The 24,440-nt window shown below is 42.2% G+C and overlaps 1 protein-coding gene across 5 annotated transcripts in view; it reads right to left on the bottom strand.

The window, feature by feature from the left end:
* Positions 1-24,440, bottom strand: part of LOC115168705 (arginine-glutamic acid dipeptide repeats protein) — a 361,211-nt gene that overhangs the window by 214,941 nt on the left and 121,830 nt on the right. For all 5 annotated transcript variants that reach the window (XM_029724206.1, XM_029724208.1, XM_029724209.1 and 2 more), the window contains exon 2: positions 11,623-12,136. In XM_029724206.1, the coding sequence (XP_029580066.1) occupies positions 11,623-11,992 (370 nt within the window). In that variant the 5' untranslated portion in view covers positions 11,993-12,136. The remainder of the gene's footprint in view (positions 1-11,622; positions 12,137-24,440) is intronic.

Here is a 24,440-nt window from a genome sequence, read left to right as displayed (position 1 = left end):
GTGTGTGTGCGCGAGTATGTATATATATATATATCAGCTGGAGTGTGTATAGAGAATATCCTTCAGAGCTGCAGGGAGGCTGGCTGGAGAAGAGCTACTCAAAGCCCTGATCGATCGCACAGGTCGCCGCACAGTGGTGTGTGTGTGTGTGTGTGTGTGTGTGTGTATATATAACTGCCTGTCCTCCCCAGCTGCCTGCCATACAAATAGTCTCCCCTTTCCACCCTTCCTCTCCGTCAGACGGGAGAACACATGCGCCCACACGTATCCCATCATCTCCTTGTCGTCTCGTCTCCAGCCCCCCTCCATCCATACTACTGCCTTACTGCAGAAAGAGATGCTCCCATCTTTCAGGGATCAAACGGCTGAGCAGACGAGACAGACAGGGGAACGTACTCTGTGTTAGGGCAGGGCCATATGTACTCTGTGTTAGGACAGGGCCATATGGGGACGTACTCTGTGTTAGGACAGGGCCATATGGGGGACGTACTCTGTGTTAGGACAGGGCCATATGGGGGACGTACTCTGTGTTAGGACAGGGCCATATGGGGGACGTACTCTGTGTTAGGACTGGGCCATATGGGGACGTACTCTGTGTTAGGACAGGGCCATATGGGGGACGTACTCTGTGTTAGGACAGGGCCATATGGGGGACGTACTCTGTGTTAGGACTGGGCCATATGGGGGACGTACTCTGTGTTAGGACAGGGCCATATGGGGGACGTACTCTGTGTTAGGACTGGGCCATATGGGGACGTACTCTGTGTTAGGACAGGGCCATATGGGGGACGTACTCTGTGTTAGGACAGGGCCATATGGGGGACGTACTCTGTGTTAGGACAGGGCCATATGGGGACGTACTCTGTGTTAGGACAGGGCCATATGGGGGACGTACTCTGTGTTAGGGCTGGGTCTCATTTTACTGGCTCCTTGGGTCTCATTTTACTGGCTCCTTGGTCTCATTTTACTGGCTCCGTGGGTCTCATTTTACTGGCTCCGTGGGTCTCATTTTACTGGCTCCGTGGGTCTCATTTTACTGGCTCCTTGGGTCTCATTTTACTGGCTCCTTGGGTCTCATTTTACTGGCTCCTTGGGTCTCATTTTACTGGCTCCTTGGTCTCATTTTACTGGCTCCTTGGTCTCATTTTACTGGCTCCTTGGGTCTCATTTTACTGGCTCCGTGGGTCTCATTTTACTGGCTCCGTGGGTCTCATTTTACTGGCTCCGTGGGTCTCATTTTACTGGCTCCTTGGGTCTCATTTTACTGGCTCCTTGGGTCTCATTTTACTGGCTCCTTGGGTCTCATTTTACTGGCTCCTTGGTCTCATTTTACTGGCTCCTTGGTCTCATTTTACTGGCTCCTTGGTCTCATTTCACTGGCTCCTTGGTCTCATTTTACTGGCTCCTTGGGTCTCATTTTACTGGCTCCTTGTGTCTCATTTTACTGGCTCCTTGGGTCTCATTTTACTGGCTCCTTGGGTCTCATTTTACTGGCTCCTTGGGTCTCATTTTACTGGCTCCTTGGGTCTCATTTTACTGGCTCCTTGGGTCTCATTTTACTGGCTCCTTGGTCTCATTTTACTGGCTCCTTGGGTCTCATTTTACTGGCTCCTTGGGTCTCATTTTACTGGCTCCTTGGGTCTCATTTTACTGGCTCCGTGGTCTCATTTTACTGGCTCCGTGGTCTCATTTTACTGGCTCCGTGGGTCTCATTTTACTGGCTCCGTGGGTCTCATTTTACTGGCTCCGTGGGTCTCATTTTACTGGCTCCTTGGGTCTCATTTTACTGGCTCCTTGGGTCTCATTTTACTGGCTCCTTGGGTCTCATTTTACTGGCTCCTTGGTCTCATTTTACTGGCTCCTTGGTCTCATTTTACTGGCTCCTTGGTCTCATTTTACTGGCTCCTTGGTCTCATTTTACTGGCTCCTTGGTCTCATTTTACTGGCTCCTTGGGTCTCATTTTACTGGCTCCTTGGGTCTCATTTTACTGGCTCCTTGGGTCTCATTTTACTGGCTCCTTGGGTCTCATTTTACTGGCTCCTTGGGTCTCATTTTACTGGCTCCTTGGGTCTCATTTTACTGGCTCCTTGGGTCTCATTTTACTGGCTCCTTGGGTCTCATTTTACTGGCTCCTTGGTCTCATTTTACTGGCTCCTTGGTCTCATTTTACTGGCTCCTTGGTCTCATTTTACTGGCTCCTTGGTCTCATTTTACTGGCTCCTTGGTCTCATTTTACTGGCTCCTTGGTCTCATTTTACTGGCTCCTTGGGTCTCATTTTACTGGCTCCTTGGGTCTCATTTTACTGGCTCCTTGGGTCTCATTTTACTGGCTCCTTGGGTCTCATTTTACTGGCTCCTTGGTCTCATTTACTGGCTCCTTGGTCTCATTTACTGGCTCCTTGGTCTCATTTTACTGGCTCCTTGGTCTCATTTTACTGGCTCCTTGGGTCTCATTTACTGGCTCCTTGGGTCTCATTTTACTGGTTCCTTGGTCTCATTTTACTGGCTCCTTGGGTCTCATTTTACTGGCTCCTTGGGTCTCATTTTACTGGCTCCTTGGTCTCATGTCGCCTTCTTGGTCTCATGTCACCTTCTTGGTCTCATGTCACCTTCTTGGTCTCATGTCACCTTCTTGGTCTCATGTCACCTTCTTGGTCTCATGTCACCTTCTTGGTCTCATGTCGCCTTCTTGGTCTCATGTCACCTTCTTGGTCTCATGTCACCTTCTTGGTCTCATGTCACCTTCTTGGTCTCATGTCACCTTCTTGGTCTCATGTCACCTTCTTGGTCTCATGTCACCTTCTTGGTCTTGTCTCTTTCGCTCCTTCTGTGCTGTCAGAGAGGAAGAGGCGAAGCGAGAGGTTTCACTCACACCAAAATCTGTCCAAAATAAGCCCAGGGCTTACTTTGGAATTATTCTGATCACCTGCCTTCCAGCCTTTGGCACAACGACTCCCATTGTTAGGAACGGAGACATGAGCATCTCGTCATTATAAACAGATCTCTGACGGTGTGCACTTTCCCATTCACACACCAAGCCCCTCCTCCATGTCACTAACAACAACAAAGATGAGAGATCCCTTCATCCTCTCTGACAAGAGGTTTCAACTCGCTATTTGAGGTTTGTTACAATAGAATAGGTCATATGGACAACGAAACACATTGAGACTCAAATAGCAAACACTAGTAAAAAAAAAAGAAAAAAGAGAGCATCAATGAACATTGATTCTGGAAAATGAAGGCTCAGTTTGTTGCAAGAGGCTTTGCTGTACCATGTACCGTTAGCAGCATTTCAGCCGAAAGAATGTTATACAAGCTGTCTAGTCTGTGTTTTATCAAATGTGCAATAAGCATAAAACACAATTATATAAAATGAATTGACAACTTGTTATCATTCTGAGAAATAAAGGCAGGCCACTTGATTTCAACATGTGAACAAAGTGGACAGGCTAGCACGCTGTTCAAACAGACAGGGTGTGTTCGTAACGATTCCACCGTTCTGCCTTGTCAGCTAGCAAATCAATCCAAGGTGGCTACATTTGAAACATAAAGATGGTCTGGCTACTCACTAGCACGTGGGCTTGTGCTTGATAGATTGTTTAGGAGACCTGTGTTCATGTTCTATAAAAAAAAAACACCAGATCAGTGATTGCAAAACAACAATTTTGATAAAAATAACTAAATGATGTGTGGGTCTTATGGAAGGCTCATACTTAGCCGAGGTATAATTACACAAGCCCTGAATTCATTACATTACTGCTGCCAGTTTGAAATACAGTGTATTTTACCTTTAAATTGTGCAAAAAGGTGATTTACAGAACATTTAAAAATCTATTTTAATAAAATATATTATTATTATTATTATAATAATCGCCTATAAATGTTGAAAAAACAAAAATAGAGAGATGATGTTTAGGTTATATCGCCCTAGTGTGTGTGTGTGTGTGTGTGTGTGTGTGTGTGTGTGTGTGTGTGTGTGTGTGTGTGTGTGTGTCAGGATATCTGTGACAAAAGCAATTAAAGAGGTGTTTTAGCCTTCTCTAACCCCGCTCTCCTTGTCTCATTCTCTCTCCCCCAATCCCCCCAATCCCCTCATCTCTCACTGTGTTGCTCTCCTCTCTCTCCCCAATCCCCTCATCTCTCACTGTGTTGCTCTCCTTGTCTCATTCTCTCTCCCCCAATCCCCTCATCTCTCACTGTGTTGCTCTTCTCTCTCTCCCCAATCCCCTCATCTCCCCATCTCTCACTGTGTTGCTCTTCTCTCTCTCCCCAAATCCCCTCATCTCCCCATCTCTCACTGTGTTGCTCTTCTCTCTCTCTCCCAATCCCCTCATCTCCCCATCTCTCACTGTGTTGCTCTTCTCTCTCTCCCCCAATCCCCTCATCTCCCCATCTCTCACTGTGTTGCTCTTCTCTCTCTTCCCCAATCCCCTCATTTCCCACTGTGTTGCTCTTCTCTCTCCCCCAATCCCCTCATCTCCCCATCTCTCACTGTGTTGCTCTTCTCTCTCTCCCAATCCCCATCTCTCACTGTGTTGCTCTTCTCTCTCTCCCCCAATCCCCTCATCTCCCCATCTCTCACTGTGTTGCTCTTCTCTCTCTTCCCCAATCCCCTCATTTCCCACTGTGTTGCTCTTCTCTCTCCCCCAATCCCCTCATCTCCCCATCTCTCACTGTGTTGCTCTTCTCTCTCTCCCCCAATCCCCTCATCTCCCCATCTCTCACTGTGTTGCTCTTCTCTCTCTCCCCCAATCCCCTCATCTCCCCATCTCTCACTGTGTTGCTCTTCTCTCTCTCCCCCAATCCCCTCATCTCCCCATCTCTCACTGTGTTGCTCTTCTCTCTCTCCCCCAATCCCCTCATCTCCCCATCTCTCACTGTGTTGCTCTTCTCTCTCTCCCCCAATCCCCTCATCTCCCCATCTCTCACTGTGTTGCTCTTCTCTCTCTCCCCCAATCCCCTCATCTCCCCATCTCTCACTGTGTTGCTCTTCTCTCTCTCCCCCAATCCCCTCATCTCATCTCCCCATCTCCCACTGTGTTGCTCTTCTCTCTCTCCCCCAATCCCCGCATCTCCCCATCTCTCACTGTGTTGCTCTTCTCTCTCTCCCCCAATCCACTCATCTCATCATCTCTCACTGTGTTGCTCTTCTCGCTCTCTGTTAATTTCTTCACCCTCTCCTCTCTGTCTAGGCCGGTTTAAATCCCTCTCCAGGGGTGGTCTATTTTCCATATTGTGGGTCACTAGACCAGTATAAAGAGGTTTAACATTTATCCAAGTATAATCCAGACCAGGTTTTGGTCTGCTTAAGCTGCAAATAACATCTAGCCGTCGTGCCCACACCGTACACACCGTACACACCGTACACACCGTACACACCGTACACACACACGCCAAAGTTTAGTTATTCAATGTCTGCAGAGAAAAATGCACAGTGGCGTGTGTTTGAATGTGCGTGTGTGTGAGTCCAGCCCCGACTCTAATCCACACAGCTTTGTTCCTACAGAGATACAGAGAGGATCAGGTCTCAACAGAACATTATGTACCCTCATGTTAGTCTTGTGTGTGTGTGTGTGTGGGGGACCTGTCAGGTTTCACTAGACTACTAATTGGAGAAGAAATGGTTTCTCTCTGGTGAAGAGAGAGCGATGGCTTTTTCAAAAACCTTACTGATACTGACAGAGAGAAAATGCTGTGAATGAGATTATTACCCAGGGGTGGCTGGGGTTACTATCCTTGTAGAGATTTGAAGTCCCCACAAGGAAAAAAGGCTATTTTACACTTAGGGTTAGGGGTTTGGTTTAGGGTTCAGTCAAAAATATATATATTTTTCCCAGTTTATGCTTCAAAACCAGCTTTATAAAGAGATTTTAACATTCTAAATTCCATGACGACCACTAAGGAATTATCATCAGAATAGAAGGATGTTGTTAAATGCACAATAAATATAGTTCATCAATACATTTCCCCAAAATATTGCTATCAGGTTGTAAATCACAGCTGGCCTGGTACATTATTATTGGTACATTATCCACCTATTTTAGGATGCACCCGTTGCAGTTTCAATCACTCAATACTTTGAACAAAAAATGGCCGACTGTAACTAAGGCCAGGAACGTCAACACAATCCAACTAGCTAGGGTAATGATCTGAAGTCAGTCATAACGTGGCTAATAGGCTAGCGCATGTGTGAAACAAGGGCCGCGGGCCAAAATGGGGACACACGCGCAAGTATAAATGAGTCAACAGTTGAGTCGTTTACTTTATGAAATTAGAGCGTGATGCGCTCGCGTCGGTGAATTCAACATCAAATTGCGCTGCTTTCGTTTGTTCTCGTTTACAGAGCGCAGCCTACCTAGGCTACTAATATATTACAGTCCTACCTAGGCTACTAATATATTACAGTCCTACCTAGGCTACTAATATATTACAGTCCTACCTAGGCTACTAATATATTACAGTCCTACCTAGGCTACTAATATATTACAGTCCTACCTAGGCTACTAATATGTCACAGTCCTACCTAGGCTACTAATATATTACAGTCCTACCTAGGCTACTAATATATTACAGTCCTACCTAGGCTACTAATATATTACAGTCCTACCTAGGCTACTAATATATTACAGTCCTACCTAGGCTACTAATATATTACAGTCCTACCTAGGCTACTAATATATTACAGTCCTACCTAGGCTACTAATATATTACAGTCCTACCTAGGCTACTAATATATTACAGTCCTACCTAGGCTACAAATATATTACAGTCCTACCTAGGCTACTAATATATTACAGTCCTACCTAGGCTACTTATATATTACAGTCCTACCTAGGTTACTAATATATTACAGTCCTACCTAGGCTACTAATATATTACAGTCCTACCTAGGCTACTAATATATTACAGTCCTACCTAGGCTACTAATATATTACAGTCCTACCTAGGCTACTAATATATTACAGTCCTACCTAGGCTACTAATATATTACAGTCCTACCTAGGCTACTAATATATTACAGTCCTACCTAGGCTACTAATATGTTACAGTCCTACCTAGGCTACTAATATATTACAGTCCTACCTAGGCTACTAATATATTACAGTCCTACCTAGGCTACTAATATATTACAGTCCTACCTAGGCTACTAATATATTACAGTCCTACCTAGGCTACTAATATGTTACAGTCCTACCTAGGCTACTAATATATTACAGTCCTACCTAGGCTACTAATATATTACAGTCTTACCTAGGCTACTAATATATTACAGTCCTACCTAGGCTACTAATATATTACAGTCCTACCTAGGCTACTAATATATTACAGTCCTACCTAGGTTACTAATATATTACAGTCCTACCTAGGCTACTAATATATTACAGTCCTACCTAGGCTACTAATATATTATAGTCCTACCTAGGCTACTAATATATTACAGTCCTACCTAGGCTACTAATATATTACAGTCCTACCTAGGCTACTAATATATTACAGTCCTACCTAGGCTACTAATATATTACAGTCCTACCTAGGCTACTAATATATTACAGTCCTACCTAGGCTACTAATATATTACAGTCCTACCTAGGCTACTAATATATTATAGTCCTACCTAGGCTACTAATATATTACAGTCCTACCTAGGCTACTAATATATTACAGTCCTACCTAGGCTACTAATATATTACAGTCCTACCTACAGTCCTACCTAGGATAGTAAAACAAACATGTGCGTGTGTGTGTGTGTGTGTGTGTGTGTGTGTGTGTGTGTGTGTGTGTGCGTGCGTGCGTGCGTGTAGGACATCAGACCTGACACGGTTCACTAGAATACTAATTGGAGGAGATGGTTTCAAAGCAGGAAACATAAATATCTTAACAGAACTGCTGCTGGTTTATGTTCACTGTCCTGGAATATACACATATTCTCTCTGGCAGAAAGAAAGAAAACCTGGGACCTTGTTTTTGTCTTGTGAATGTTTCATTGAAGTGACTGACTGTCTGCACGGTTGAACAGGAGACAAAGCAGCATTGAGCCGAGCTTTGCTCTCTCTCTGTGTGTCGCTCCCTCTCTCTCTCTGTGTCGCTCCCCCCTCTCTGCTCCCTCAGCCTCTCCCCCAGCCTCTCCCCCAGTCTCTCCCTCAGCCTCTCCCTCAGCCTCTCCCTCAGCCTCTCCCCCAGCCTCTCCCCCAGCCTCTCCCTCAGCCTCTCCCTCAGCCTCTCCCTCAGCCTCTTCCTCAGCCTCTCCCTCAGCCTCTCCCTCAGTCTCTCCCTCAGCCTCTCCCTCAGCCTCTCCCCCAGCCTCTCCCTCAGCCTCTTCCTCAGCCTCTCCCCCAGCCTCTCCCTCAGCCTCTCCCTCAGCCTCTCCCTCAGCCTCTCCCTCAGCCTCTCCCTCAGCCTCTCCCTCAGCCTCTCCCCCAGTCTCTCCCCCAGCCTCTCCCCCAGCCTCTCCCCCAGCCTCTCCCTCAGCCTCTCCCCCAGCCTCTCCCTCAGCCTCTCCCTCAGCCTCAGCCTCTTCCTCAGCCTCTTCCTCAGCCTCTCCCTCAGCCTCTCCCTCAGTCTCTCCCCCAGCCTCTCCCTCAGCCTCTCCCCCAGCCTCTCCCTCAGCCTCTCCCATCTTTCTCTATTCAACATTAAATGCAAAGAAAGAAAAGGTTCAATGGAGTCCCTGTCGTGTGTGTGTGTATGTTTTAAGGTTCAATGTCGTGTGTGTGTATGTTTTAAGGTTCAATGTCGTGCGTGTGTGTGTTTTAAGGTTCAATGGAGTCCCTGTCGTGTGTGTGTGAATGTTTTAAGGTTCAATGTCGTGCGTGTGTGTGTTTTAAGGTTCAATGGAGTCCCTGTCGTGTGTGTGTGAATGTTTTAAGGTTCAATGTCGTGCGTGTGTGTATGTTTTAAGGTTCAATGGAGTCCCTGTGAGGAACAAGGCTTCTCTCTGGCGGACACACCGATGGCTTTTTCAAGGTCTTACTGATACTAACAGAAAGATAATGGTGTGAACAAGATTATTACCCAGGGGTGGCTGGGTGGGGGGGGGGGGGGTGTTCGACAGCCACGTTACATCTCTTGAAAGGGGAATAATAAGACATTGGCTGTAATAATGTATGTGTTCATATTAAATAACGAAGCATGGCAGCGACCACAGTGAAGCGTTAGCTCCTTGACCTTTTCCTTCCTGCTAGATAAATGAAAGACATGCCATTGATGACGGGTGCAGACTAGCTGAGCCAGCCAGATCCTGCTGTAACAGAGAGGAAACTGCTGCAGAGCAGGATCTCGCTCTCCCTCCCTCAGTCTCTCCCCCAGTCTCTCCCTCCCTCCGTCCCTCCCTCCATCAGTCTCTCCCCCAGTCCCTCCCTCCCTCTCTCTCTCCCTCCGTCCCTCCCTCCCTCCCTCCATCCCTCCCTCTCTCCCTCAGTACAGACAGAGTAGAGTTTGGACATTTCCCCCCTCCGTTTGGTGTTCGATCAAGTTAGAAACAGCAGGTGAAGAAGAGGTCGTGTTTACTGCCGGGGAAAAGGTTATGACTGTGTGTCAAATAGCCCCCTGTTCCCTATATAGTGGACAACTTTTGACCAGGGCACTGGTCAAGTAATGCACTACATAAGGAATAGGATGGTATTTGAGACGTTTCCTACTTAGTCTCCCTCTAAGGATATTATACCACAGAACCACTCAATATCGTTCTTGGAAAAAAATACTATCCCATACAACAGAACAGGCAGACTAAAATTTTATTTGACATTTAACCTTTATTTAACTAGGCAAGTCAGTTAAGAACAAATTCTTATTTACAATGACGGCATACCCCGGCCAAACCCGGATGACGCTAGGCCAATTGTGCGCCGCCCTACGGGACACCCAATCACAGCCGGTTGTAATACAGCCTGGAATCGAACCAGGGTGTCTGTAGTGCCGCGTCTAGCACTGAGATGTAGTGCCTTAGACAGCGGCGCCACTCTGGATCAATATGAAATGCTTAATATCCTAATCTAGATGACTGGGAACCTCCCAATATGACATTATCACCATACATGAGAGCTGATACAATATGTATTGCGATTCTATATTGCGATTTTATGTTCCAAACCTATTGCTCACTACACGTCTGCTGCAGAGAGACGAGAGAGAGTCATGGGAAAATGAGTTTTGATCCGACACGGAGAGACTAGAGAGAGTCATGGGAAAATGAGTTTTGGAGAGACTAGAGAGAGTCATGGGAAAATGAGTTTTGATCAGACATGGAGAGACGTGAGAGAGTCATGGGAAAATGAGTTTTGATCAGACATGGAGAGACTAGAGAGAGAGTCATGGGAAAATGAGTTTTGATCAGACATGGAAATAAAAGTGGTGGAAACACGTTGTCTCACTATTTAAAATGCAGATGGAGAACAAAGCAACAGGATGGAAACTACTGGAGTTTTGGAGCCGCTACAACTTCCAGTCAAATATCCATATATAACATCTTCCAGGTACAACCAGCTAGAGAAAGCTAACGCTACCTAGCAACAACAACAACATAAAAACAATACTTCCAGTCAAATATAGATATATAACACCTTCCAAAAATAATATGGCAATATTTAACTGTATAGAATTCCCCCCATCACTAATACATATGGCTATATCATTATCACATTTCTATGCTTTGATTAAGTCATTGATTGAATCATAATTTATTTTTATTTAATGACTAAAACATTAAAAGGCAACTGAGCCAGACTTATCAAACTGATAGATCGAAATTAGCCAACATGCTATTGTCCTGTTGCATATCCTACAGAGGTATTCTGATTCCAGTGAAAATCGGGTTATATTTGAAGACCAAAACCAGTAGACCTACAAGCTAATCAGTGTGGCAAACTGGTAAACTGTTCATTCCACTGTGGAACAGGACATCACAAAGCAAACTGGGTCAAAACACATAGGTATACTACAAAATAAGATCAATGACTTAGCCAGCTACAGCTAACTTGACTAAATATTAGGAAATAACTTTGTATTTTTTTAAGATAATCTTGAAATAGTCTGATTGACCAAACAACCAAAAACACATCTTAGCTTAGCTAACCAACCAGATAATCAATAGTAATTTCTGTTTGTTTATAAAAGTTAGCTAACTAACTCATTGATCCTAAGCCCAACTCTGGGTATAATAATAATTGTTTTAGTATTAGAAAGTATCAGAAAACAAAGATATTAAAGAGTAGAATTCTCTAGTTTGCTATTTTAAAAGGGGCGCTGGGGGGACGGGGACGGACGACGGGGACGGACGGGGAGGGGACGGACGGACGATGGGGGGACCTACCATTCAAAGAGTAAATAATGTCATATTTCTGTTTCTGGAATTATGATTTGAGGAATGTGTCTCAATCTTGTCTGTTACCAATTAGACAAATGGAAAATAAAAGCAATGTATGGCAAAAAAAATACATATTTCAAATTCGCATTGAACCATAAAGTTGTATTGTTCAATGTAGTGTCGTACTTGTCTACAGGCCTAGGCTGTATCTCTTGGACTGAGGATTCTTTCAGGAGAAAAGCAAACACTACATGATGAATCTATTGCCAAACAGATGAAGAGACTTATAACTTAATAACAATAATGAAATTGGACTTACCGCCAGGTCTGTAAACAACGTCGTCTTCGGTAATGAAGGAAGTGATCTCTCCGTTCTCCATCCGTTCATACCTCGACTTCTTCTTGATCATCTTCTTCTTTCCCTTCTTCCCCGACTCCTCCCCCATCCCCATGTTGACCCCGCCTACTCCCCCAGCCCCTCCGCCGTTCTCGTTATCCTCGTCCTCGCTCTCGGCGTAGTTCTTAGCTCCGCCTTCCAGCGTGCAGCTGCGGCGCGGTCGAGAGCTCTCGCTCTCCCTGGACGCTTTGTCCCTCTTGTCCCGGTCTCTGTCCCTCTCTCTGTCCCTCTCCCTGTCTCGGTCTCTGTCCCTGTCCTTCTCCCTGTCTGGCTTGTCTTTGTCCGCGGTCATGATTCGCCACGTGCCTTCCTCAGTCCTCTCACGGCTGGGCCTCCGTGAAAGGTAGACTGTCAGCCTGGGCTTCAGTCTTCTGAATTGACCAATCAAATCCAGGGAAAATTCAGCCACACCAACAACCCCAGCGTTCCAGAAAAGCTGTGAAGAAAGAAGAGGGAAGACAGACAGGAAAAAGGACCATTAATAATGGACAGGGTAACAATTCAACATGACAAGATCACCTTTCTGTCATGAGCTGGCCTCTGGTCAAAAGTAGTGCACTATATAGGGAGTAGGGCGCCATTTGGAACACACAGGCTTTCTTTGTGCAGCATAGTGCTGGGCTCTTCCCTGACAGACAAGTACCAGGGGAGGAGGGAGAGCTGCTACAGAGCCCACAGTCTAGAGGCCTCTACTGGGCTCTTCCCTGACAGACGAGTACCAGAGGAGGGGTGGGGGGGGGCTGCTACAGAGCCCACAGTCTAGAGGCCTCCACTGGGCTCTTCCCTGACAGACCAGTACCAGAGGAGGGGTGGGGGGGGGCTGCTACAGAGCCCACAGTCTAGAGGCCTCTACTGGGCTGCTGAGCAGAGCAGAGCAGACCTGGGTTCAGACACTTTTTGAAATCTACTGGATCCAACGTGCCAGACAAGCTCAATCAAGCACAGCTTAAGTAGCCTATTCGAAACGACTTCAAATAGTATTTGAAACAAGGTCTAGTGCTGAGACTGGCTCAGTTTGTCTCTGGCCATGCCTGCAGTCTATTTGGTTAGGTATATGTCTAGTCTCTGTCTGGGTTGACTACTGCTGCTGTCTCTTAGTCATGTCGCGTTGCTAATCTGCTGCTGTCTGCTAGTCATGTCGCGTTGCTAATCTGCTGCTCTCTCCTAGTCATGTTGCTAATCTGCTGCTGTCTGCTAGTCATGTCGCGTTGCTAATCTGCTGCTGTCTGCTAGTCATGTCGCGTTGCTAATCTGCTGCTGTCTCTTAGTCATGTCGCGTTGCTAATCTGCTGCTGTCTACTAATCTGCTGCTGTCTCCTAGTCATGTTGCTAATCTGCTGCTGTCTGCTAGTCATGTCGCGTTGCTAATCTGCTGCTGTCTCCTAGTCACGTCGCGTTGCTAATCTGCTGCTGTCTCCTAGTCACGTCGCGTTGCTAATCTGCTGCTGTCTACTAATCTGCTGCTGTCTCCTAGTCATGTTGCTAATCTGCTGCTGTCTGCTAGTCATGTCGCGTTGCTAATCTGCTGCTGTCTCCTAGTCATGTCGCGTTGCTAATCTGCTGCTGTCGCCTAGTCATGTCGCGTTGCTAATCTGCTGCTGTCTCCTAGTCATGTCGCGTTGCTAATCTGCTGCTGTCTCCTAGTCACGTCGCGTTGCTAATCTGCTGCTGTCTCCTAGTCATGTCGCGTTGCTAATCTGCTGCTGTCTCCTAGTCATGTCGCGTTGCTAATCTGCTGCTGTCTACTAGTCATGTTGTGTTGCTAATCTGCTGCTGTCTCCTAGTCATGTTGCTAATCTGCTGCTGTCTCCTAGTCATGTCGCGTTGCTAATCTGCTGCTGTCTCCTAGTCATGTTGTGTTGCTAATCTGCTGCTGTCTCCTAGTCATGTCACGTTGCTAATCTGCTGCTGTCTCCTAGTCATGTCGCGTTGCTAATCTGCTGCTGTCTCCTAGTCATGTTGCTATTCTGCTGCTGTCTCCTAGTCATGTTGCTAATCTGCTGCTGTCTGCTAGTCATGTCGCGTTGCTAATCTGCTGCTGTCTGCTAGTCATGTCGCGTTGCTAATCTGCTGCTGTCTCCTAGTCATGTCGCATTGCTAATCTGCTGCTGTCTCCTAGTCACGTCGCGTTGCTAATCTGCTGCTGTCTCCTAGTCATGTTGCTAATCTACTGCTGTCTCCTAGTCATGTTGCTAATCTGCTGCTGTCTCCTAGTCATGTTGCTAATCTGCTGCTGTCTCCTAGTCATGTGGCTAATCTGCTGCTGTCTGCTAGTCACGTCGCGTTGCTAATCTGCTGCTGTCTCCTAGTCATGTCGCGTTGCTAATCTGCTGCTGTCTGCTAGTCATGTTGTGTTGCTAATCTGCTGCTGTCTCTTAGTCATGTCATGTTGCTAATCTGCTGCTGTCTCCTAGTCATGTCGCGTTGCTAATCTGCTGCTGTCTTCTAGTCATGTCGCGTTGCTAATCTGCTGCTGTCTCTTAGTCATGTCGCGTTGCTAATCTGCTGCTGTCTCCTAGTCATGTCGCGTTGCTAATCTGCTGCTGTCTGCTAGTCATGTTGCTAATCTGCTGCTGTCTCCTAGTCATGCCACATTGCTAATCTGCTGCTGTCTCCTAGTCATGTTGCTAATCTGCTGCTGTCTGCTAGTCATGTTGTGTTGCTAATCTGCTGCTGTCTCTTAGTCATGTCGCATTGCTAATCTGCTGCTGTCTCCTAGTCATGTCGCGTTGCTAATCTGCTGCTGTCTGCTAGTCATGTCGCGTTGCTAATCTGCTGCTGTCTCTTAGTCATGTCGCGTTGCTAATCTGCTGCTGTCTCCTAGTCATGTCGCGTTGCTAATCTGCTGCTGTCTGCTAGTCATGTTGCTAATCTGCTGCTGTCTCCTAGTCATGCCGCGTTGCTAATCTGCTGCTGTCTCCTAGTCATGTTGCTAATCTGCTGCTGTCTCCTAGTCATGTCGCGTTGCTAATCTGCTGCTGTCTGCTAGTCATGCCACGTTGCTAATCTGCTGCTGTCTCCTAGTCATGTTGCTAATCTGCTGCTGTCTCCTAGTCATGTCTAATTTTTTTGTCACTAGTTGTAAAATTTGCGTTCACAAGCCTAAAGTAGTCCCCTACAATGACGTATTATGTCACATATGTGCACCGCGATATTGCTCACTCGGCTGTGTGCGCATCTTGCTAGCGGTTACTCAAATGGCAAGGGGCTGCAGCGCATTGGCAGAAACTGTAAATTGCTAGGGTGCTGGCCCACGTGTGGGAAAATGCTTCCAGAAAGTCACTTTTAAACTAGGGATTTCTGGGCTAGTTGAGGTAAAACAGTAATTCTGCTCATAGATGATGTACTACATAATGACTCATCCAGCACAAAGCGGGAGTAAACAAATTAAATAAATACAAAAATGCTAGTTGCTAAAAGTTCCGGAGCATGTCTTTGAATCTAGAATGCTTAATTGCTACATCCATTTTTGGACTACATGAATGATACATTCTCATTGGTTCTTTGATGAATATAACTTGTAAATTCCTTGTGAGCTTAGTTCAACTGTCGTACCCCATCAGAACCCAATATAAGCTTGTTTAACTCTAGTGTTCGTAAACAATGTAAATGTTGACATAGTATATCCTCAAAACAATTGCTAAAACTATAATGTTGATATCATGAATGGTCAGTCATCCATAGCTCTGCCTACCAATAGGCTACCGTTGGGCCAGTAACCGAAAGGTTGCTGGATCGAATCCCCGAGCTGACAAGGTCAAAATCTGTCGTTCTGCCCCTGAACAAGGCAGTTAACCCACTGTTCCCCGGTAGGCCGTCATTGTAAATAAGAATTTGTTCTTAACGGATTTGCCTAGTTAAATAAAGGTTAAACACTATGAATTTGAGAGCGGTTACATTTCTCCAGGCCCATCCCTCAGCTGTTTACCAAAACAGGGGTGGGGTTCTGCTTTGTTATGGTTTCAATTAAAGGGATTGTCCTGTACTTATGTATACTTTTTAGCCAGTAGTTCTGAAAGTAGTGCTCACGAGCCAAAAGCGGTCCCGGAAAATTGCAGACTACATCACATGTTCTGTTCTATTCTGTCATTATATGTTAACTTAGAAGACTAAATAAACTCTTGTTCACCAGAATAATGTCATAAATTATAGAATGAATGCTTCAATCTAGTTGACATTGGTAAGGTTCTCTGTCATCTCTGCTTCTTTCGTGAAGCAAAGACGTTTAGGGACCGGGGAGAAAATGCAATAACTTTTAAAATAAAAAATGTGAGAAAACAAATCTGTGCAAAATTTCCAAATGACATCAGTTTGACCGGTTATGAGGAAATAGAAAGCTGTGAAAATGACCCAATGTGTTTCTGATAAGATAGTATTTCAACCACAAAATATGTATCAGCTTTAATGATGCTGATAAAGATGACAACTCCACAAACGGTCCCTAACTGCGCATTAAAAAAATACAGATAGAGCTTATATGCCTACAGTCAGTGTCCAGATTTCAGTTTCCATTTAACCCATCTGTACACTTGGCTACAATTCCCTTGACGTCCCATAAGGCTCTTTGAAGTTCCCGTCTTGTGACTGTCGAATTTGTATAGCGCATCACTCACCACACATAGCATAGGCACTGTTATCATCCTGTTTTGTAATTTCACCACATCTTTCCCAAACATAACTTTTCTGGCCCTTCCTTCTCCTCCCGAGATTTACACCACTCCAGCCGACGCTTTGCATTGCATGGTAATGTTAGGCTTGTGAGCGGCTGCTCGGCCATGGAAACCCATTTCATGAAGCTCCCGACGAACAGTTATTGTGCTGACGTTGCTTCCAGAGGCAGTTTGGAACTCGGTAGCGAGTGTTGCAACCGAGGACAGATGAATTTCCTCGCTTCAACACTCGGCGGTCCCGTTCTGAGAGCTTGTGTGGCCTACCACTTTGTGGCTGAGCCGTTGTTGCTCCTAGACGTTTCCACTTCACATTAACAGCACTTAACAGTTAACCGAGGCAGCTCTAACAGGGCAAACAATTGCCGAACGGACTTGTTAGAAAGGTGGCATCGTATAACGGTTGGTTCCATGTTGAAAGTCACTGAGCTCTTCACTAAGGCCATTCTACTGCCAATGTTTGTCTATGGATATTGTAAGCAACGGGTGTGGCTGAAATAGCCAAATCCACTCATTTGAAGGGGTGTCCACATAGCCAAGTCAAATTAGTGGACTTGGCTATTTCAGCCACACCTATACATTAAACCATGTCACTGTATTCACCCGTACATTAAACCATGTCACACACACACACATATATATATATATATACACATACATACATACACACACACACACACACACACACACACACACACACACACACACACACACACACACACACACACACACACACATAATATTAAAGTATGAACTACACTGACACATCCAGCCCAAAGCGGGAGGTTTAAAAAAAAAAAAAACTTAGTAGTCGGCCATGTTATGGAACATGTCTTTAAGGATTCTAGCTTTAATGTGAAACGACAGCTGTAGAGGAGAGAACACGGGCAGACCAATCCACTGCTGTGAACCAGTAGAGAAAAATACTTATGTCCCAAATGGCACCCCCTCCCCTCCATTCCCTATATAGTGCGCTACTTTTTGACCCAGGCCCATAGATTACTGCACTTTAAAGGGATTAGTGTGGTAATTGGGACTCATACTATGATTTAACCTGCCTAGTACTGTTATGGTAGTGAGAAAACCTGTGATTCAGGCTAACATGGCTGACTGCTACAGCTAAGATTCTCGTCAACATCATCATTCAGCCTTCCTACTACAGGTGTTCCACAGGTATGAGGGGACACATAGACCTGCTCTACTCGCTATATAGAATAGAGTACCATTTCAGACACAGCCATACAGCACAGAACCTTAATAACAGTATGCCTGCAATGCACTAACACACACACAGACTACATAGAGGTAGTTCTCTTACTGGCCCCTGTTTGCTTTGTACCACTAGAGATCACCTAGAAATAGTTCTTATTACAGTCCCCCCTGAGATCACCTAGAAATAGTTCTTATTACAGTCCCCCTCTGAGATCACCTGGAAATAGTTCTTATTACAGTCCCCCCCTGAGATCACCTAGAAATAGTTCTTATTACAGTCCCCCCCTGAGATCACCTAGAAATAGTTCTTATTACAGTCCCCCCCTGAGATCACCTAGAAATAGTTCTTATTACAGTCCCCCCTGAGATCACCTGGAAATAGTTCTTATTACAGTCCCGCTGAGATCACCTAGAAATAGTTCTTATTACAGTCCTCCCCCCTGAGATCACCTAGAAATAGTTCTTATTACAGTCCCCCCCTGAGATCACCTAGAAATAGTTCATATTACAGTCCCCCCCTGAGATCACCTGGAAATAGTTCATATTACAGTCCCCCCCTGAGATCACCTAGAAATAGTTCTTATTACAGTCCCGCTGAGATCACCTGGAAATAGTTCTTATTACAGTCCCGCTGAGATCACCTAGAAATAGTTCTTATTACAGTCCTCCCCCGAGATCACCTAGAAATAGTTCTTATTACAGTCCCCCCCTGAGATCACCTAGAAATAGTTCATATTACAGTCCCCCCCTGAGATCACCTGGAAATAGTTCATATTACAGTCCCCCCCTGAGATCACCTAGAAATAGTTCTTATTACAGTCCCGCTGAGATCACCTGGAAATAGTTCTTATTACAGTCCCCCCCTGAGATCACCTAGAAATAGTTCTTATTACAGTCCCCCCCTGAGATCACCTAGAAATAGTTCTTATTACAGTCCCCCCCCTGAGATCACCTGGAAATAGTTCTTATTACAGTCCCCCCCTGAGATCACCTGGAAATAGTTCTTATTACAGTCCCCCCCTGAGATCACCTAGAAATAGTTCTTATTACAGTCCCCCCCTGAGATCACCTGGAAATAGTTCTTATTACAGTCCCCCCCTGAGATCACCTGGAAATAGTTCTTATTACAGTCCCCCCCTGAGATCACCTAGAAATAGTTAATGCATAGTGTTTACAGGAAAGATGAACGAGAGAAACCAGAGGATGAGAGGAGTGGCTTTTGACAGAATACAGTGACATGGTTGACAAGAGTACGACTCTTCCTCCTCAACACGACCGCAGCTTGTTATCTGGAGTGTGTGTGTGTGTGTGTGTTCGTGACTGAGTGTGCGTGTTTATGTGTGTGAGTGTACTCAGTGTGTGTGTTTGTTGTACACCAACGGACACGGCAGCTGCTCTTGTTTTCAGCTTCAACACAAACAACAGGGTTGATTACAGCCCAGCAGTCGCCACGGCTACTATTAATCACCTAATGATGAGTTACCACGACGACCGCAGGGCCGTAGAGACACAAACACCTTATATACAGAGACACACACACACCTTATATACAGACACACACACAGTACACGGGCCAAATTCCATCTCTCACCCTGTATCACAGGTCTGTCCTGGAGGTGCGAGGGGACCGGAACTATGCGGTGATACTGCGGCTCTAGACCTAATCCCAGCCCTGCTCTGGGAGACCCACCACAGGTGCTATAGACACCGAACCACAGAAACACCATGTAGGCTAGGCTACGCTATTCAGATTAGTTGAATAATACCCTTTATCTGAAATAAGGATTTAAACATTTGCAAATGTTTGGTTTCTGTCTTTAGTAAATGGCTTGTTTTCTGAGCAACAAAAAAAAATGTGACAAATTCTCATAAATTACCAAACTGAATTAGAGAGGCTAGTGGCTGAAACAGGAACTGTTATAATGTTATAATGTAGCATGTTCTATAATAATGAACTGTTATAATGTTATAATGTAGCATGTTCTATAATAATGAACTGTTATAATGTTATAATGTAGCATGTTCTATAATAATGAACTGTTATAATGTTATAATGTAGCATGTTCTATAATAATGAACTGTTATAATGTTATAATGTAGCATGTTCTATAATAATGAACTGTTATAATGTTATAATGTAGCATGTTCTATAATAATGAACTGTTATAATGTTATAATGTAGCATGTTCTATAATAATGAACTGTTATAATGTTATAATGTATCATGTTCTATAATAATGAACTGTTATAATGTAGCATGTTCTATAATAATGAACTGTTATAATGTTATAATGTATCATGTTCTATAATAATGAACTGTTATGTTATAATGTAGCATGTTCTATAATAATGAACTGTTATAATGTTATAATGTAGCATGTTCTATAATAATGAACTGTTATAATGTTATAATGTAGCATGTTCTATAATAATGAACTGTTATAATGTTATAATGTAGCATGTTCTATAATAATGAACTGTTATAATGTTATAATGTAGCATGTTCTATAATAATGAACTGTTATAATGTTATAATGTAGCATGTTCTATAATAATGAACTGTTATAATGTTATAATGTATCATGTTCTATAATAATGAACTGTTAATGTTATAATGTAGCATGTTCTATAATTATGAACAGTTATAATGTTAGAATGTAGCATGTTCTATAATAATGAACTGTTATAATGTTATAATGTAGCATGTTCTATAATAATGAACTGTTATGTTATAATGTAGCATGTTCTATAATAATGAACTGTTATAATGTTATAATGTAGCATGTTCTATAATAATGAACTGTTATAATGTTATAATGTAGCATGTTCTATAATAATGAACTGTTATAATGTAGCATGTTCTATAATAATGAACTGTTATAATGTATCATGTTCTATAATAATGAACTGTTATAATGTTATAATGTAGCATGTTCTATAATAATGAACTGTTATAATGTTATAATGTATCATGTTCTATAATAATGAACTGTTATAATGTTATAATGTAGCATGTTCTATAATAATGAACTGTTATAATGTAGCATGTTCTATAATAATGAACTGTAATAATGTTATAATGTAGCATGTTCTATAATAATGAACTGTTATAATGTTATAATGTAGCATGTTCTATAATAATGAACTGTTATAATGTTATAATGTAGCATGTTCTATAATAATGAACTGTTATAATGTTATAATGTAGCATGTTCTATAATAATGAACTGTTATAATGTTATAATGTGGCATGTTCTATAATAATGAACTGTTATAATGTAGCATGTTCTATAATAATGAACTGTTATAATGTTATAATGTATCATGTTCTATAATAATGAACTGTTATAATGTTATAATGTATCATGTTCTATAATAATGAACTGTTATAATGTAGCATGTTCTATAATAATGAACTGTTATAATGTTATAATGTATCATGTTCTATAATAATGAACTGTTATGTTATAATGTAGCATGTTCTATAATAATGAACTGTTATAATGTTATAATGTAGCATGTTCTATAATAATGAACTGTTATAATGTAGCATGTTCTATAATAATGAACTGTTATAATGTTATAATGTAGCATGTTCTATAATAATGAACTGTTATAATGTTATAATGTAGCATGTTCTATAATAATGAACTGTTATAATGTTATAATGTAGCATGTTCTATAATAATGAACTGTTATAATGTTATAATGTATCATGTTCTATAATAATGAACTGTTAATGTTATAATGTAGCATGTTCTATAATAATGAACAGTTATAATGTTATAATGTAGCATGTTCTATAATAATGAACTGTTATAATGTTATAATGTAGCATGTTCTATAATAATGAACTGTTATGTTATAATGTAGCATGTTCTATAATAATGAACTGTTATAATGTTATAATGTAGCATGTTCTATAATAATGAACTGTTATAATGTTATAATGTAGCATGTTCTATAATAATGAACTGTTATAATGTAGCATGTTCTATAATAATGAACTGTTATAATGTATCATGTTCTATAATAATGAACTGTTATAATGTTATAATGTAGCATGTTCTATAATAATGAACTGTTATAATGTTATAATGTATCATGTTCTATAATAATGAACTGTTATAATGTTATAATGTAGCATGTTCTATAATAATGAACTGTTATAATGTATCATGTTCTATAATAATGAACTGTTATAATGTATCATGTTCTATAATAATGAACTGTTATAATGTATCATGTTCTATAATAATGAACTGTTATAATGTTATAATGTAGCATGTTCTATAATAATGAACTGTTATAATGTTATAATGTAGCATGTTCTATAATAATGAACTGTAATAATGTTATAATGTAGCATGTTCTATAATAATGAACTGTTATAATGTTATAATGTAGCATGTTCTATAATAATGAACTGTTATAATGTTATAATGTAGCATGTTCTATAATAATGAACTGTTATAATGTTATAATGTAGCATGTTCTATAATAATGAACTGTTATAATGTTATAATGTAGCATGTTCTATAATAATGAACTGTTATAATGTTATAATGTAGCATGTTCTATAATAATGAACTGTTATAATGTTATAATGTAGCATGTTCTATAATAATGAACTGTTATAATGTTATAATGTAGCATGTTCTATAATAATGAACTGTTATAATGTTATAATGTGGCATGTTCTATAATAATGAACTGTTATAATGTTATAATGTAGCATGTTCTATAATAATGAACTGGTATAATGTTATAATGTATCATGTTCTATAATAATGAACTGTTATAATGTAGCATGTTCTATAATAATGAACTGTTATAATGTTATAATGTATCATGTTCTATAATAATGAACTGTTATAATGTTATAATGTAGCATGTTCTATAATAATGAACTGTTATAATGTTATAATGTAGCATGTTCTATAATAATGAACTGTTATAATGTTATAATGTAGCATGTTCTATAATAATGAACTGTTATAATGTTATAATGTAGCATGTTCTATAATAATGAACTGTTATAATGTTATAATATAGCATGTTCTATAATAATGAACTGTTATAGTTTATTATTTAACCTTTATTTAACTAGGGCAAGTCAATTAAGAACAAATTCTTATTTTCAATGACGGCCTACCGGTGAACAGTGGGTTAACTGCCTTGTTCAGTGGCAGAACGACAGATTTTGACCTGGGATTCAGGGAATCGATCTAGCAACCTTTCGGTTACTGGCCCAACGCTCTAAGCACTAGGCTACCTGCCTCCCCGACGTAATAATGAACTGTTCTAATGTAATGTATTGACGGGCTATAGTGAGAAAACCCCAGCAGACTCCCAGTGTGACTGATATAAACGGTTGCCTTGGTGACTGAATACTCTGAGAGAATATTGCTGTGAGGGTGTGAAGGGGCAGGTGAGGCTGGAAGCAATTCCACATCAATCACCACGACCCTCCCGGCAGAACAAAAAAAAATAAAAAATGGAGGGGGAAAAGCAGCAGGAGGTGTGGGAGGGAGGGGGGGGGGGGGGAGAAAGAGAAGGTGGCCTTCAGGGCCTGAGATAACAGTAGCTACTTCATTACTGTAATGGAGTCACAAGGCTAGCCTAGCAGACACACGACCAGCCAGGCAGCCAGCAGCTCTTCAATAAAATACAACCCCTTCCATCTTTAGGGCATGTTTCAATGAGACCTCTGAACCACAGAGTTTAAAAATAATATATATATTTCTTTTAAAACCCCCAGAGGCGTTCGATTTAACTGCATGCACAGTTCGAACGCGAAGCCACCGTTAGATCCGATGAGGTGTTTCTGTCCGTGAGCTAAGATAGCCGATGTCGCCATGACGTCGCCTACAAAAAAAAAACGTGATCGGAGATTTCTATTGGAGAATCAGTTTCTACCTAGCTTCATACTGTACTAGCTTCATACTGTACTAGCTTCATACTGTACTAGCTTCATACTGTACTAGCTTCATACTGTACTAGCTTCATACTGTACCGTATTTGGGCCCTGGTCTAAATTAGCGCCCTATATATAGGGAATAAGGTGCCTTCTGGGACATCCTCCTGGTAACCTCAATGTTATGGCTCTATTAGCAGTTAGCCCCCCCCCCCCACACACACACACAGCAGGTTTCTAATACTAAACACTGACACACACACACACCCTCCTCCTCCTCCTCTAGGCTTTTAAGGCTTCATGATGGTTTATTCATTCTAATCACTCCCCCATTACTCACTCACACATTAATCTCCCAACGCCGTCGCCCTGGTTTAATCCAAACCTGGCATGGGATAAACATCCCATAATTGGCAGTCAGATTTTAACTGACTACTGACTATCTGGAAGGACAAAGCTGTTAGTAGTTTATCACATTTAGTCATTATTACATGGTTGCAAATTATTATATATATATATATATATATATATATATATATATATATATATATAAAAAAACTTATTTAACAATACACCCCCCCCCCAAAAAAAAAATGTTTTTATGTAGCCTAAATCTAACAGCAATACTGAGCCAATAACATGACAGCATGTTCTGAGAGATTAGCCTAAATATATGTTGTTATCTGAAGCTGAGAATGACTACCACTTCATAATTCTCTGATCGAACAAAAAAAAATGATTGACAAGGATTTGAGGCTGGGATTTAGTTGCAGAAGGATTTCAGAATGAAACATGAATACAGATCAGTAGTAGAGCAATAGTAGTGTGAATAAATACAGCGAATACATCCAAAATGGCACCCTACATAAGTTCCCTCCTTTTGACCCAAACTCATAGGCCTCTCATCAAATGTAGTGCACTGTCAAGGGAATAGGGTGCCAGTG

Source organism: Salmo trutta, chromosome 30 (genome assembly GCF_901001165.1).
Source record: "Salmo trutta chromosome 30, fSalTru1.1, whole genome shotgun sequence".
NCBI classification, from domain to species: Eukaryota; Metazoa; Chordata; class Actinopteri; order Salmoniformes; family Salmonidae; genus Salmo; species Salmo trutta.
The sequence above is the reverse complement of the archived record's forward strand: the minus strand, read 5'-3'. Positions and strand labels throughout refer to the sequence as shown.